At 55.7% G+C, this 15,127-nt stretch overlaps 1 protein-coding gene across 1 annotated transcript; it reads right to left on the reverse strand.

Annotated features, from left to right (window-relative positions):
- Positions 1 to 2,404: 2,404 nt before the first annotated feature.
- On the reverse strand, positions 2,405 to 14,833 carry TEX261 (testis expressed 261). The gene is made up of 6 exons (XM_044660401.1): positions 14,725 to 14,833; positions 10,752 to 10,831; positions 10,018 to 10,171; positions 4,884 to 4,951; positions 3,325 to 3,427; positions 2,405 to 3,077 (listed from the first exon to the last, which is right to left on the reverse strand). Exons 1-6 carry the CDS (start codon positions 14,792 to 14,794, stop codon positions 2,962 to 2,964), a joined length of 591 nt encoding a protein of 196 aa, XP_044516336.1. The 5' UTR covers positions 14,795 to 14,833; the 3' UTR covers positions 2,405 to 2,961.
- Positions 14,834 to 15,127: the final 294 nt, after the last annotated feature.

The following is a 15,127-nucleotide window of genomic DNA, read 5'->3' on the forward strand; positions in this document are numbered from 1 at the left end:
CATCACGAAGGAATCCCCCCGAGACACGAAGGAATCCCCCCAGAGCAAGAAGGAACCCTCCAGGGCCCCGAAGGAATCCCCCCGGGCTATAAAGGAATCCCTCTGGGCCATACCTTGCTGGGCCGCGAAGGAATCTCCCCGGGCCACGAAGGAATCCCCCCGGGTCACGAAGGAATCCCCCCGGGTCACGAAGGAATCCCTCCGGGTCATGAAGGAATCCCCCCGGGTCATGAAGGAACACACCCAAGTCACGAAAGAATCTCCCCGGGTCACGAAGGAACTCCGCAGGGCCACGAAGGAATCCACCCGGCTTCCGAAGAAGGGCCCCCAGCTCCAGAAGAAGGGTCTTCCAGGGACGAAGGACGGCCCCGGCATTAAGAAGCACCCCCCAGGCACGAAGGCGTGGCCCCCGCTGAGACCTCACCCTCCCTCCAAGCCCGGGCCCTCTTCAGTTCGGAGGAGGCGTCGGAAGCTCTACCCCTCGCCCAGAGCCCAGCCCAGCCCCAGCTCCTGGCCCATCCTCCCCTCTTTGAGCCCCCTCATTTCCAGCTCCCGGATGCCCTCTGGCCTGCGCTCCATGTCTGGCTCCCAGCCCGCCTGGAGCTCCCTTGCCCCGTCAGGGATGGGCAGCCTCCACCCTCCTGTCATCATCCCCCAGCCCGAGCCCTCTCTCGAAGGTGCCGAGTCCACCTCGTCCCAGCGCCCCCAGTCCCGCGGCTCGCCGATGCCCCCCGAGCCCTCTGCCTTGGGCTCGGAGCTGCCGGTGGCCACGCCGCAACCCATGTCCCTGCTGGACCGCTTCATGGCCGACATGCGGCTGACCCTCCCGCGGCCCCGGCCGCAGTGGCGGATAAAGCGGACCAGCTGGGAGACCAAGTGGAACCCGAGCACCAACCCCGCCACGCGGCCCGTCACGCAGATCTGGCGGATCCCCGACCTATGCCTGGGCTTGCATCCGGACCCGTTGGCCCAGCCGCACAGCTTCCGCCACTTCCTCAGGTTCGAACCCAACGGCGAGGGCGGGATGCTGATCCAGACGGCAGAAGGCGAGTGGATCTTCCCGGTGCCACGGCTGCCCTACGATGTCCTGCTCCGAGAGCTGTGCCCGCCCAAGAAGACCCACCGTGGCAGGCTGCCCGAGGGGCTGCGGCGCACCCACTTGCTGGACCTGCCCCGGAAGCGCTACTTCGGCCCCGAGTACTTCTGGACCGACGCCATGGCCATGAGCCTCCGGGAAACCTTCGACCCTGCCTTCATCTCCGCCCTGCGGCAGCACCAGGGGCTCCCCGAGTCCTCCACCCCCAGCCTCTCCTCTCTCGCCCTCAGTCAGTGCATGGCCATGATCTTCTATTGCCTTTGCGACCCCCTCTCCCACCCATAAAAGCATTTTCTTGACTTGGCCGTCCCTGGTGTGAGTGAGCTTCGGTCCGTTTAGGGAATGCAAGGTGCTGGAATGATGGAGGGCCGCGCTGCAGCAGCCTCCCTCTGATCCCCCTTAGGTCAAGACTTCCCAGGAGCCGGCCAGGAGGGACTGCCAAGGCCCCCACCTCCACCCCTCCAAGCCCACCTCACACTCCAGGCTACTTGTGCCTCTGAGAAGATGGTGTCAAAGGCCATCAGGGCACCCCCACCGGCTCCCTACTGCTCCAAGCCTTCCCCATCTAGGTGTCCCTAGTAGCCCCTGGGCAGAAGGGCTTGGCCAGAGGCACCAGGAACTGCCATGGGGCTGGGCTCGGGCACTGGAGAGCATTTGTTCTTGGGGACAGGGTACTCTTCCCCAAGAAACCCTCCTGGACAAAAGGCCCCTCCTGCCTATCTCTGCCGAGTCCTGGAGCCTTATGCCAAGTAGGCCCCTGGGTACAGACCCCCCCAGGCCAGCCTCCTCCCAGGCCTCCACAAGGGCTGCCCCCAGTGTGAGGCCTCCCTCTACTGGGGTGGGGGGGGGTGGGGGGAGGCCCTGGAACATCCCCGGAGTTCAGGGGCTTCCAGAAGATTCATCTGCAGGCAGGGCTCTCCCTGGACAAATCTGTGGCAGCCTCCCCTTGCAAACATCCCCACGGAGATATTGGGGTCTCAGCCAGCCTTCCAGATCAGGGCTCCATTCAGGCAATGGGACAGGCCCCAGCCCTGTGTATGGGCATCGGGGCGCACGGCCTGCCCCTCCCAGTCCGGGGCCCAATGGAGCCAGCCCCAAACTCCAATGGGTCTCTCCAAGGCTCAGGGAGAGAATGAGCCCAGAACCATTCCCTTGGAGGAAGACTGCCCGGAGAGAAGCTGCGGAATGTTTCTAATCCAGACTGTAGGGCACGCCTATGCACAAGGGCCAGCAAGAAAGACTGCCTGGGAGAGAAGGCCTGTTAAGAGGTGGGCTGGGAGGAAAGAAAGGAAACGAGTGTTCAGGTAGTAAGGAAAAAAATGCCACCTTGAATCTTTATTCAAATGGGTTTTGTACTTTGACAGAAATCACAGTTCGATTCAACACCAAAAAGCTATTTCCTTTGGAAATGCACCAAGTCTTGGCTCTGCCCTCAGGGTCCTCTAGAAAAAGGAAGCCCCCTCTCTGGCGTCCCTATAGCAGAGCCCGGTACTTTGGGTTAGATCAGCCCAATATCCCCATTGCAGGTCCCAGGAGGGCGGAACAAGGGGCAATTTTCAGCCTCCTGGCCTGAAGGTTACCCCAAGTCCAGATGGGCATGGGATCGGGATTGGAGGCCTCCAGCCACAGCCCTGGACTCCTCGGGAAGCAATGTCCAGGGCACATTGCATGGCCTTCGGCTTTATCCAGTCCTAACTGAGACCCCTCAGGTGTGAGGACACAAGGGAGAGGGCCAGGGTGGGGGGAGAGTCCCCCATAGTCTTCCATGATGATGACGACGATGGAAGGCCCAATTCCAGGCTCCATGCCCTGGGCCCAGGGGCTTGGCACCCTCCTCCTCACCCCTGGGCCCCCTCCCCGAGGGGTCAGTATATCTTCTGCCGGCTGGGCAGGATGGCTTCTTTGATGAAGGAGAAGATAACCAGGATTCCTGAACGTTTGCCTCGCTTGCCTTTGGTGAAGTAGTTGGAGACCACGTCATCTGCGGAGGCACAGGCCAGATTAGGGGAACATTCTCTGACCTCTGTCCTGTGCTGCTCCTCACGACACCAGAATCAGGGGATCGGGGGCCAGACCAGAGGGCTCCCCAGAGTAGAAGCTCCCCCATTCCTCATTAGATAAAGAGGTTTCCCAAGCTCCAGCAGCTACCAGCTCCCATGCCAGCTCCCTCCATCCCTCTCTGTGGTTCTCTCTGTCTCTGCCCCTCTTCCCCCACCCCCCTTTCTCACCTCCAGGCTGTACAGTGGAGGGTAGAACATTTTCCCCAGCAGACAGCGACACAAAGAATGCAAATGGGATTAACCAGAGGCAGAATGTGAAATAGGCCAGGACCTGTCAAAAGAAACCCAGTGAAGAGAGCGGATGTTCAGTACGTCCACAGAAGACCCTGGGTTTCCCCGTGGGAAGAGCCCCAAGTCTGCAGAAAGACTAGAAGAAGAGAGACACAGGACACCTGGGAGAGCCAAAGGGAACCACTGAAGAGGGGAAAACCAAGCCGAAATGGGGAGGGGGAGCACTGGGGGAGGTACCCGTCTCTCTCCACACTGACTAAAATAAGGTTTCAATAGTTTTTTATTCATTATCTCTACCCTCTGTCTTAGAATTGATACTGTGTACTTGTTCCAAGTACAGAAGGGTGGTGAGGGCGAGGGATAAGTAACTTGGGTTACTTACTAGTGGTAAGGGGGTCAAGTAACTTCTCCAGGGTCACAGAGAGAGGAAGTATCTGAGGCCATATTTGAACCCAGAACCACCCATCTCCAGCCCTGGCCCTCTATCCACTGGGTCACCTAGCTGCCTCTAATCCAGATTTTAGAACTTTTTTTCTACAAGTCCTTTATAATGGATTTTTATATTTCTACTAAGCTGGTGGTTTTCCCCCAAAGCTCCAACATGAGTTCCCATTAAATCCCTCATTTTTCCTTAAAAAAAAAAATACTAAAGCCTCAACACCACTCAAGTCAAAAATACGGCCCCCAAGGTCGGAGTTAAAGGACCCAGCCTCTCTTCTATTAGCAACAGATATGCCAGATTTCGCGGATGGCACTTTATAATCTGCTCCAATGACCAACAAATGATCAGAAGAAACTCTCTGCCCTCACAGCAGCAGAAGGGCCGCTGCCAGGAAGCTGCCGTAGAGCAGCGAGGGAGAAGTCAGGTCACTTAGAACTGAAATGACCAGAAGCACCAGCCACTGTAGGACAAGGGAGCTTCGCCGACGAGAAAGCAGGACGAGCCAATGGGATCAAAAGCTAAGATCTGTGGGGTCTAAAGGAAGGGGGCTAATAAGACTGTGATGTCCTGTCCAGGCACGAAGGATGGAGGCAGCCGGCTCTGGGCATTAGACCTGCTCACCTGCTTGCCCCATGCCGAGGACCCCTGAGCTATTCGGCCCCCCTAGAAGCCAGCCACTCCCCTCCCCTATCCAGGAGGAACCACATAAGAGATTTCATGACTTCTCAATGGATGGGGGAGGTGTAAAAAAGAAAACAAAATTTTAATTACAGGGTGAGGGCGCTAAGGGGGAGGGGTTTCGGACCCACAGAGGCTGAGAGAACAGAACAGGGAACAGTACAAGGCCTGCCCAGACCGATCCTCGGGATCCCTGCAGAAGCAGGCCAGGGGGACCAGGAGAGTGAGTGGTGCAGAGAGCCTAAGACAACTCACTTGTGAAAACCAAATACACTAAATGCCTGCAGACCTCTGGAACAGTGCCTAGAACACAGCAGGTGCTTAAGGAATGCTTGTGGTCCGCCCCCCCCCCCAAATTCCCTGGAGTGTCTCTTACTTCTGAGAAGGGGTAATATTCCTCGGCAAAATACTGGAACGCCAAGTAGTGATTGACCACAACCAACACTGCAAAAGAAAAAAGAGCAGAGGGAGACAGAACAGGAAGGTCAGTTTTTGGACCAACGTACCCTGGCCAGCCCTGCCCCAGCCCCGGCTACCTCCCGTCCGCAGCGCTTGTTCAGGGCAAAGCATTGCCTCCCAGGGAGGGCAGCCTCTGCATGGCTTAAGCAGAGCAGACACAGCATCTTGGCTGAATTCAATCCAACAGGAAAGAGAACTGAAGCTGAGGCCAAGGGGGTGGGTGGGAATGTAGGCTTGCTTCTCCCTACCTGGGCACAAACATGGGCAAGATACTGGGTCTCCCTTTCGCAGGACTGCCGATCTAAAGGTGGGAAGCAACCTCTGAGGTCAGCCAAAGAAGAGGAAACTGAGGCCCAGAGAGGTGCTCACAAGGGGGTCTCCAACAAGAGGCAGCACCATTAGGCATAACAGTGGGTGGGTGCATGCTTCTTTCTTTTTTAACCCTTGCCTTCCATCTTAAAATCAATACTATGTATTGGTTCCAAGGCAGAAGAATGATAGGGGCTGAGCAGTGGGGTCAATTGACTTGCCCAGGGTCACACAGCTAGGAAATATGAAATCAGATTTGAATCCAGGACCTCCCATCTCTAGGCCTGGCTCTCCCATGTTTTCTTTATCTGTGAACTAGAAGTCTGAACTGGCCATCTAAGAGCTTTGCCTTTCCAGGTAAGGACACAACATTTATGAAGCACCTACTATATGCTGTGCCCTGGGGAAGAAAAAGCCCAAGAATCAAACAGCCTCACCTCTCAAGAATCTTATATTCCAACAGAGAAGATAACTACATAAACTTGGAACAGTGTGGAAAGGTGGTGCCTCTGCTAGAAACAGGAGTTTGGAAAAGGGGTGGAAGGATGGTGACAAGCAGTGGACGTGTTGAATTTGAGGTGCCCACAGACCGGGCAGTTTGGGATGTCCACTAAGGAAATTAATGATGTGAGACTGAAACACACAAACAACACACACACACACACACACACACACACACACACACACACACACGATGCTGGGGGGAGGGGGAGAGATGAGACTGAAACAGAAAGACAGAGAGAGAGGCAAAGAGAGTGAGGCAGAGAGAAACAGAAAGAGAGAGAGAAAATAAGGGGGAGAGAGAGAGAGAGAGACAAAGACAGAGACACACACACACAGAGAATGAGATAGAGTGAGGTAGAGAGAGTGAGGCAGGGAGAAAGAGAAAGAGAGAGAGACAGACAGACAGACACAAAAAAAGAGAGTGAGGCAGAAAGAGACACAGAACCAACAGTTATGGGGAAGAAAACATTTAATAATACAGAAAAGGAGTCTGAGGAGCGGGCAGACAAGTACTAAGAAAGAGTAGTGTCATTAATACCAGAGAGGAGAGAAAGTGACCACTTGAGCTATGGAGCTCAAGAATGTCCACAGAGGTTCAGAAATGAAATGGGGGTAGCTCTGGAAAGGAGCTGTGGAAGTGAGGAAGCTGGAAGTCAGTCAACAGAGGGTTAGGAAGGGAGGGAAGAGCCAGTCTGAAGGGTTTCTATGGAGAGCACTTTGAACACTGAAGGGAGGACACCAGCAGAGAGGGCTAAAGATCAGAGAGGGGCTGAGATTGAAAACAATATGCTGGAGAAGCCTAGAGGGCATGGGGTCAAGGACAATGGGAAGGATAAAGCCCATCTCATCATCAAAGACTGACAAAGAGAAGAGAATGGGCACTCTCAAGGATTTGGAGCTAAGGAGATTGGGAGAAGAGGGGGCTCATGGCACATGGCCATTTTTTTCTCAGTAAAGTAAGAGGCCAGAGGAGAGAAGGGAAAGGATGAGGAGGTTCATCCTTATCAGGAAAGTGGGGAAGACCTGTGAGGAGGAAGAGAAGGCACAAACTCAAGACAGAAGAGTGAATTCAAGGCTGGGATGACAAGCAAGAGGCCTGGGAAATGACAGCACAGATTTGATTTCGTTAACTCCAGGGCTAAGACTGGGAAAAAAGAAAAATGAAGTTAGAATAGAGATAACAGCCAAAAATATGCAAAAGGGCCAAGAAACTGGAGGAGGTGATGAGGGAAAAGATTCAGGGATGGAGGAGCTTATGGCCAGTCAGGTAGAGGATTGTCCAAGAAACTGAACACTTGTGAGCAATGGTGACATCCAGGTATGACAGTCCCTGTGTGGATGGATATGGAGGGAAGGATTTGCTCCTGAGATTAAAAGAGAGTGAAGGAGTGTGAGGAAGCATGAAGTTGGCGTGGATGGGAGCTGGGGAGGAGAGGAACAATGAGCCAGGGGCTGAACCCAGTGAAGAAAGACGGAGAATGACCTGGGAGACTTGACAAGGATCATGATGATTTGAACAGGGTGGAAACTTTTAACTGATGAACTTCAAGGGAAGAGGCATCTGAGTGACTGGGGTGAAGGAGAATCTGCAAGTCATCATGGGGTATTGGACTTCTGCTCCAGGCTCAGTGTGGGGGATGAAGGGTGTCAAAGAAGCTTCACTCAGGAGAGAACCAAAGAGATTATAGTTTTTGCTTAAGGTCAGGCACAGCCAGGACAAAACCCCAGGCTGACTGACTTCAAGCCCAACCATCTGTCCACACCAATGGGCCTGTCTCCTCTCTAACTCCAAGAAAAATCAAGCACGCCCTCTCTGTTATGGGGAGACTTACATAGTTAATAGTATAGTAACTGGAGAGAGGAGGAGAGAGATAAATTAAACATTTCATATAAATCCAAAATATCATTAAGTCAGTTTTTTTTTCTTTTGGTACGCTCTCTTCATCTTAGAGGAATAAGGGAGAGCCTCAGAGGTCTTTATAAGAGAATGACTTTAGTGAAATGGGAAAAAAAAACAATATATGTTGCAGGCGCCAACCTTTCAGCTCCCAACAAACTGAATTTCAAATATGGAGGATCTCTTTAAAAAAGGGGGGGGGCGGATTCAGGACCACCACAACAGGTATTAAGAAGCACAAAAACAGGAAGCCAAAACCTCATTCCCAAAGCCTAAAGTTCTTGGCTGTGGCCACCAAACAGCTTCTGCAGCTTGCACCACCATCCATCACCCTCCTGGGTGTGCTCCTCTGGGATGGCCCTCCCAACCTCACCCGTAGAGGCCCTGGGTTACTTAACCAAATCCCCCTCATATAGTCAAAGCAGTAAGAAGCCTCCACAGCCTTACCTAACAGGCATAAGCCACAATCCAGGCCTGGAATAGAAAATCCCAACTGATTCCTAAGAGATTCAAAGAGGGAAGGCATGGGTCCTTTCTGAGGGGAGAAGGGTGCAGATAACTTCACCTTGGACACCAGTGGTCCTCCACAAGGGACTCCCATTGAACTCCCAGGGAGAGTGACCCAAAGCCCCTGGGGAACAGAGGAAGTATCAGCTGGGTACATGGCGCTGACCAGCTCCTTCCTCTGACATCCACCCCAGAGCAGAAAGGGCTAGCCATGGTGGCCTTCCACAGGAAAGAGAGAAAGAACCTCCTCGAGATAACCCCTAGCCAGTCCCTGGCAGAGGCTGGGCCTCCAATAATCACTCATGCTCCAAATTCAATACTCCAACAGAATGGAACCTCATCAATTAGGATGTTCCCTTCAGTGATGCAGCCACCCATCCTGGGCACCTGCCTTCCATGACCTCCTAAAAGCTTGGCCCCAGACCTGATGGGAACCTTCCTCACTTTCTCCCCTTTCTCACCAAGCAGGTTCCAAGGGGGCGCTCTGGCTGTCTCCCACAACTCCTCATTCTTGCCCTATTTCCAGCCTACTTTCCTTTTTTAACATCCAGTTCCCTGCTTATTGCAGCAGGCTACTTGCAGCCACTGTGAGGGTCCCCAGTGCCTTCTGGGGAATACCCTTGTCAGGTCTTGGGAGGCAGTGGCCCAAGTGTGAGTCGTGAGAACACCACCCTTGTGTGGGCAGGGCTTCACCTGTGCACATTCATTACCTTCATGAGGCACAAGAGCCCTGTCGGGCTGCCATTCTTATATCTATTTCTAGAGACAGAGAAACTGGGTCCGAAGAGGCAAAGTGATGTGGCTGAAGTCACAGAGCTGGACAGGAGTAGGGCTAGTCCCAGTGATCAGAGGCTCCAGCTCCACTAGGGGTCCCAGGACCCCTCAGACGGGAAGGGAAGGCAGCCTCCAGGGCTGTGCATCCATGGGCCAATTGCTCCTGAAAAGATCTGTTTTAAGAGTTAAAATAAGAGGAAGGCTGCTGTGCTGTGAGAAATGATGGGCAGGTTGTCTGAGCGAACCTGGAAAGACGCACGTGAGAGAATGCAGAGGAATGAGCAGAACCAAGAGAAGGCTGTGCACGGGCCCAGCAGTGCTGCTCCCAGAGGCTCAGGGAGTGGCGGAACCACGGCCTAACTCAAGTAGCAAGGAAGAGGCCGCGGCCTCCGGCCTCCAGAGCAAGAATGTGTGCGGGCCTGAGCGCTCTGCATCCAGCCTGGCCTCCTCTGGAGCAGGCCCTGGGGAGGCAGCTCAGAAAGTAAAATGGAGCAATAAGGAGATCTGTCTGAAAAGAGCGAAAATAGCAAGGCCTCATGGAGCGCTTGTAGTCCTCCCCGCCCCGGCCCGACCTGCAGCTCCCCCAAACCGCTCTGGGAGGGGAGGCCCAGGCCCACAGCAGTAACGGAGCAGCACCGGCAGCCCCCTGGCCAGCGATGGGACAACACATGCACACATGGGGACACAGATGGACACACAGATACAGACAGACACACAGACGCACAGACACGAGGAGGGAGGGGCCTGCTCCTCTTAGGCTGCTCTGGGCACCAGCCCTGCCCTGGCACCCCCAAGTCCTGCTGGCCTCCTTCAGGAAGCTGTGCCAGGTCCCCTCCAATGCCTGCTTGACGCTGTCTCTTCTGTTTCCTCTGTGAGTGTCAGATTCCCCCGAGAATGGCCTTGTGGTGGGGGGCTCACCCAGCTCCGCTAAGAACTCCCCGCTGGCCGGGGCCGTCCTTCCCTGGCTCTGCGGGGCTGCCAGGAGGCTGCCAACAGAGGGACAAGACGATGAGGCGAGGGGCCCCCTTTGGCCTTCCCGGCGGCTCCTGGCCGTACTCACCACAAGAAAGGATGAAGTTGGGTGAAGTCAGCATAATGAAAGGGAAAGTCTGAAGGAGGCCAAAGTAGACAAGGTTCGTGAAGAGGCCCATGCCGATCAGGAAGCTGGGGAAGCGCTCAAAGACGTAGAGACCCACCAGCACGGCTGTGGAAAACTGAGACAGGCACAAAACTAGCTCACGGTGGCGTCTCCTCCGGGCTGGCGGCTCGGCTGGTCTCTGCTGCCCTGCCTTCCCTGTGCTCTTTTCGGGGCTCAGCGGGCCTGGATCTGGGCACCCCAAGTGGACAGTACGCTTCCCAAAGTCTAGGGCTGCAGGGGACAACCCCCTCCCCTCTCCCCAAGAGAGCTGAATTCCCCGTCTCGGGTCGGAGCATCCTGGCCAGGCCTCGGGGGCCATGAAGTCCAGCCCTTCCTTTTACACACAGCTCGTGGCAGCCCAGGCAGGATGGCTGCCTCTCCGCTCTGGGCTCCGACAGTGCACCGAGCCGTGGTGGGAGCCCCCATCTAGCCACCCCCGGCCAAACCTGCCCCGAAACGCTTCCCCCATCATGAGGGCATGGCGGGAAGGGCCTCAGAGGGCGTCTGCTAGTCCTTCGCAGGGCGATAAGCAGCTCTACACGTGGGAGCACAGGCTCCTGATCAGACCAGCAAGCTGTCCATCAACCAACTGTGGCCAGGCAGCGCGGCCTTCGAGGCCCAGGAGAGGGGGAGGAGAGGGCGACCAGGCCCCTTACCCAGATCATGTATTTGATGATTCGACTGGTGGCCACCGTGTATTCTTCTATCAGCTCGGCCAAGTAGTAGAGTCCGGCCGCTAGAAAGAAAAGCCAGAAGAGACAGCTAGGCCACTGGGCCAGACCCCCAGCACCCCTTTCCCAGGCTCCCACGACAGGGAGAAGTACGAGCTCTTGAGCACACAGCTGCCAGCCTCCTGGGCCCAGGAAGGCTCTCACCCAGAGTTCACCAGGAACCAGCCTTGGGAAAGTCCTTCACACCTACACAAGCTGGGCTCCGCCAGCCTCTGAAGAGAACCTCCCCGAAGCCCACACACCTGAGGGCAATGGCTCTTACCAAAGGCGTGCACACTGCTGACCGTCAAGAGAACTAGAAGGGAGCTAGTGATGGCCACTGCCCAGGACTCACCGCCTCCTCTCCAGGCTACAGAAAGTAGACTTGCCCAAGGTCACTGCGCAGAGACAGCCCCACGAGCTGGGATCCCAGATGGCCAGGCCAGCGTCTTTCCACCGCAACACCACCTAACTGACTTCCTCCTCTTCCCTCCCCGGCCACAAAGCCAACTTTCATTGGAGGGCCTGTGAGTCCTTGGGAGTGTCTCCTGGTGGCGCTCTGAAGCACCTTCCCCTCCTCTGTGGTTCTTGTTCCCCCATTCCCAACATCTTCAGGAGAAGCATGCCCACCTTTGGGGAAACATTCTTCCCTCTCACTCCACCCAATTCCAAAACAGTGCAGCTCCTCTCTCCCCCCATGCTGACCCCAAGCTGCCCATGCCTGCCCTGGGCCGGGGCCCATGTCCCCACGTCACCCCATCGGGCTGCCACCAGGGATTCCCTCCTGTAAGCACTGACTCATCACTGTCAGGTTTGTCTTTCTCTGTGCTCCTACATGCATGCCCAGAGCTAGAAGACACCTGCTCAACCCGTGCGGGAGGGACAGGAGGTTGGGGCACGGCGCACAAATGGAGCATAGCGTATGATCTTTCAGAAAAGAGAAGGCACAGAGCAAGGAGCCAGCATGGGGATAAATGCCAACAGCGGTCACAGGCTCCACCGATGCGAGGGGTGGCAGCCTTGGCACTAGGGAAGCTTCCAAGCCTGCCTGAGGGCGCAGGTTGGTTACAGGCCCCCAGGCAAGCAGGCAGGAGGCTCACCCTTTTAGCACTCTAGAGCAAACTTCTCCTTGAAAATGTTATTGGCCTTTTTATAACATCACTTCCATTTCTGAATATATACTTTCCCCCACAAGTCACTGCTCATGTGGAAACACTTTTAACAAAGAATTTTAAAGGCAGGGAAATAACTAGGTAAAAGTAAAGCCTCAACCAAGGATGGCAGCATATGGATTCTCCAGGGTGGAAGGGAAGAAGGACCAAAACGCCAGGGAAGGCTCACTTTGAGAGGAGCTGGCCATTTGCGAGAGTGAAGGGAGTTTCCCATACCAACAGGCATGGGTCTGAGTGTGTGCAGGCATGACGTGGGTGGCCCTGAGTTGGACACGGATGGGCCGTGATGCCCTCGGCAATCCCTGAACCTCTCGGGGAGGGCTCTGGCAGCTGCAGAGAAGGCACAGGGAGAATCCTTCCTTCCCAGGAGCTCCCCAAGCTAAAGAAATCATGTTCCCCAAAGAGTGCAGTTTGCCCCAGGCTGTTTGCTTCACCCACAACCTGTCAGGGGGCAGTGCAGGCTGTGGACAGAGAGCTCTGGGCTAAGGTCCCAGGACCAAGGGATTGCAGGAAAGGGCTTCAAGTCCTCCCAGCCCTATACTCCCGACACTGACAGCTATGGACAGTGAAGTTTACAGATGGACACTTGTCAAGGATCACAGCCAAGGCTCAGGACTTCTAGAGCTAACAGGCTGGTCTTTCATGGATGCTCCCCACTGACCATTGTGGGGACCTGCAGGCATTCAGGACCTGGGCATTCCCCCTATGCCATAATGTGGAGGGAGGCAGCTCCTCAAAGTCCCATTATCCGGGACCCACTCATGGAGTCGTAGAACAAACCCCATCGGCAAGGGGGTGAGTCAGGTGGCATCTCCAATGTGGAATAGACTTGGAAGAGCACCACTTGCAAGCATTCTCAAATTCAACTGACCCTGGAGACTCCTTCTGCCTACTTTTCTTGGGCTGGCACACATCTAGCCCAAGCACCAACCTCACAGCTGCCCACCCTATCCAGCTGGGGCTTCTCCTTCCATCCAGGTACACCCCCAAAGCCACAGTCCAGCTCCTCTAGGATGCTTCTCTCCTCCATACCATCCCAGGCAGCCATGGGAAACAATTTAAATTAAATCTGGTATTTTTTCAGGTGTTCCTCCGGCAATTCCTGAATATTCCCAATACCCTCCTCTCCTGGGCCCATCTTTAGAGGGCTTGGGCACAGAAACCCACCCTGGATGTTATGGGTGATCTCCTCACAATCCCCCCCATTCATCTACCCACCTCCTCTTCCTCTCCAGATGAAATCCTTCCTGCTGCCTCAGGCCCCAACCCCCTACCCCTTCTTTCTCCACCCCCTTCTAAGAGTGATGCAGCACCTCTCCAAGTCTTCTCTCTGAGAAAGAATTTCCTTAGCCCATCTTTTTAAGCTTCTCTTGTCCATCTTTACAGAGTTCTCATTGACAGAAGAGGGTGGGGTAGTTAAGGAAGGGAGAGGGGGCCCCGTCCAACTTAACAGGGGGGCTGAAGGAGGTAGGAGACAGAAGTGGACAATTAGGGGAGGATCCTCTGTATAGAAAGAGGGGTGCCACTGAACATAGTATGAGGGGGTCCCAAGAGAATTGAACCTGCTGTAGTACTTAGGGGAAGGGGAAGGTCTGAAGAACCTGGAATCATGGGTGGGGCCTACCTCACTTCAGCCTATCAGTGATGAGAAAAGTCCCTTAATATATTGGGGAAGTGGGTCTCCCTCTATGATGTGGGAAGGCCCTGCGGTATAAATGGGGAGGGGGTCAGGTAGCATTGGGGAAGAGGGTTTCTGTAATGCACTGAGAGGTGAGGAGGGTCCCAAGTACAAACAGAGAGGGGTATCCCTGTATGCCGGAAAGGGTTAGTTTTGGCATGCCCGGTGGGGACAGGCTCTCCCACTAATAGGAAGAGGGTCCTTGCCACTTGGGGACTCTTTGGTAGATGGAAGGAGCCTGAGAGAGCTCCGGTATTTGGAGGGGCTGGAGAGGAAAAAGGGAGGGACGGAGGGAGAAAGAAAGGAAGAGGGGGAGGGTTCTCCTTATCATGGAGGGGTACAAAGTGGGGAGGGCCAGTCTAGGAGGAAGGAGGACCTAGAAGGAGGTACACCCTGGGAGTCCGGAGAGCATCCCGATGTACACTGGCGGGAGACGGGGCATAGGCTCAGGGCACGCTGGGAGGAAGGGGCTCCCCTCATCCAGGGTCTGAAGGAGGTCACATCATATGGGGGAAAGACCCATGTACGTAGGGAGTTGGGTTCCCAGTATCCTGGGGAGAACGGGAGGGTCCTGTGTTGTACTGGAGGAGGATCCCTACGATATATTAGAGGACTCTCGTCTTCAGGATTATCTTGCTATGGGATCCTCCGAAGCCCGGAGGTCCTCTGGTGTGGGAGGTACATACTGTGGGGGATGGGGGGGAGGGTCTCCCGCTATGGGGAGTCTCTTGATCCGGCTCTCTCCTATAGGAGTCTCTCGCTATGGGGATTCCCACAACACGGGGGTCTCCCGGTAGGGAAGGATCTCTCACTTGGGGTTCTCCACAGTACTTTGGGAGTCTCCCCTAGAGCTCTCCCGGCTGGGGGCTCTCTCTATAACGGGATCCCCGCAGGACATTACTGGTCTCTCCCAATGGGGGACCCCGCACCATACCGGGGGTACCTTCCTAGAGCTCTCCCGGCGAGGGTCCCTCATACAGAGGGTCCCCGCACCACCCCAGGGTCTCTCCCTAGGGCTCTCCTGGCAGGGCGCTGTAGTACCGGCCCCCCGAAGGCCGGACTCACTCACCGATGGCCAAGGTGACGAAGGCCACTTGGATAAGCAGCGACAGCCAGCTCAGCACGTACATGAACCACATGGCTTGCCCGCCAGCCCGCTCGCCCGAGCGCTGCCTGCCGCTCCCTCGGCCTCCGCCCCGGCCTCCCTCACTCGGGCCGCGGGGACACGGAGCTACCGCTGCAGCCGCCGCCGCCGCAGGCTCCTCCTCAAACGCTGTAGCCGTCGCGGAGAAGAGCCGCGGGCTCGAAGCGCGGAGGCGCAGCGCCCACAGCGGCACCTTCCGGCGGGAGGTCGAACCGCAGTCGCCGGGCCTCCCTCTGAGAGTCGCGCCCCACGCACAGCAAGAAGACGAGGAAGGACGTTGGGGGGAGGGGAGGTCCTGTTGTTTTACAGAAGGGTAAACTGAGGCCCG

The sequence above is a fragment of the Gracilinanus agilis genome, chromosome 2 (genome assembly GCF_016433145.1).
Source record: "Gracilinanus agilis isolate LMUSP501 chromosome 2, AgileGrace, whole genome shotgun sequence".
NCBI lineage: Eukaryota > Metazoa > Chordata > Mammalia > Didelphimorphia > Didelphidae > Gracilinanus > Gracilinanus agilis.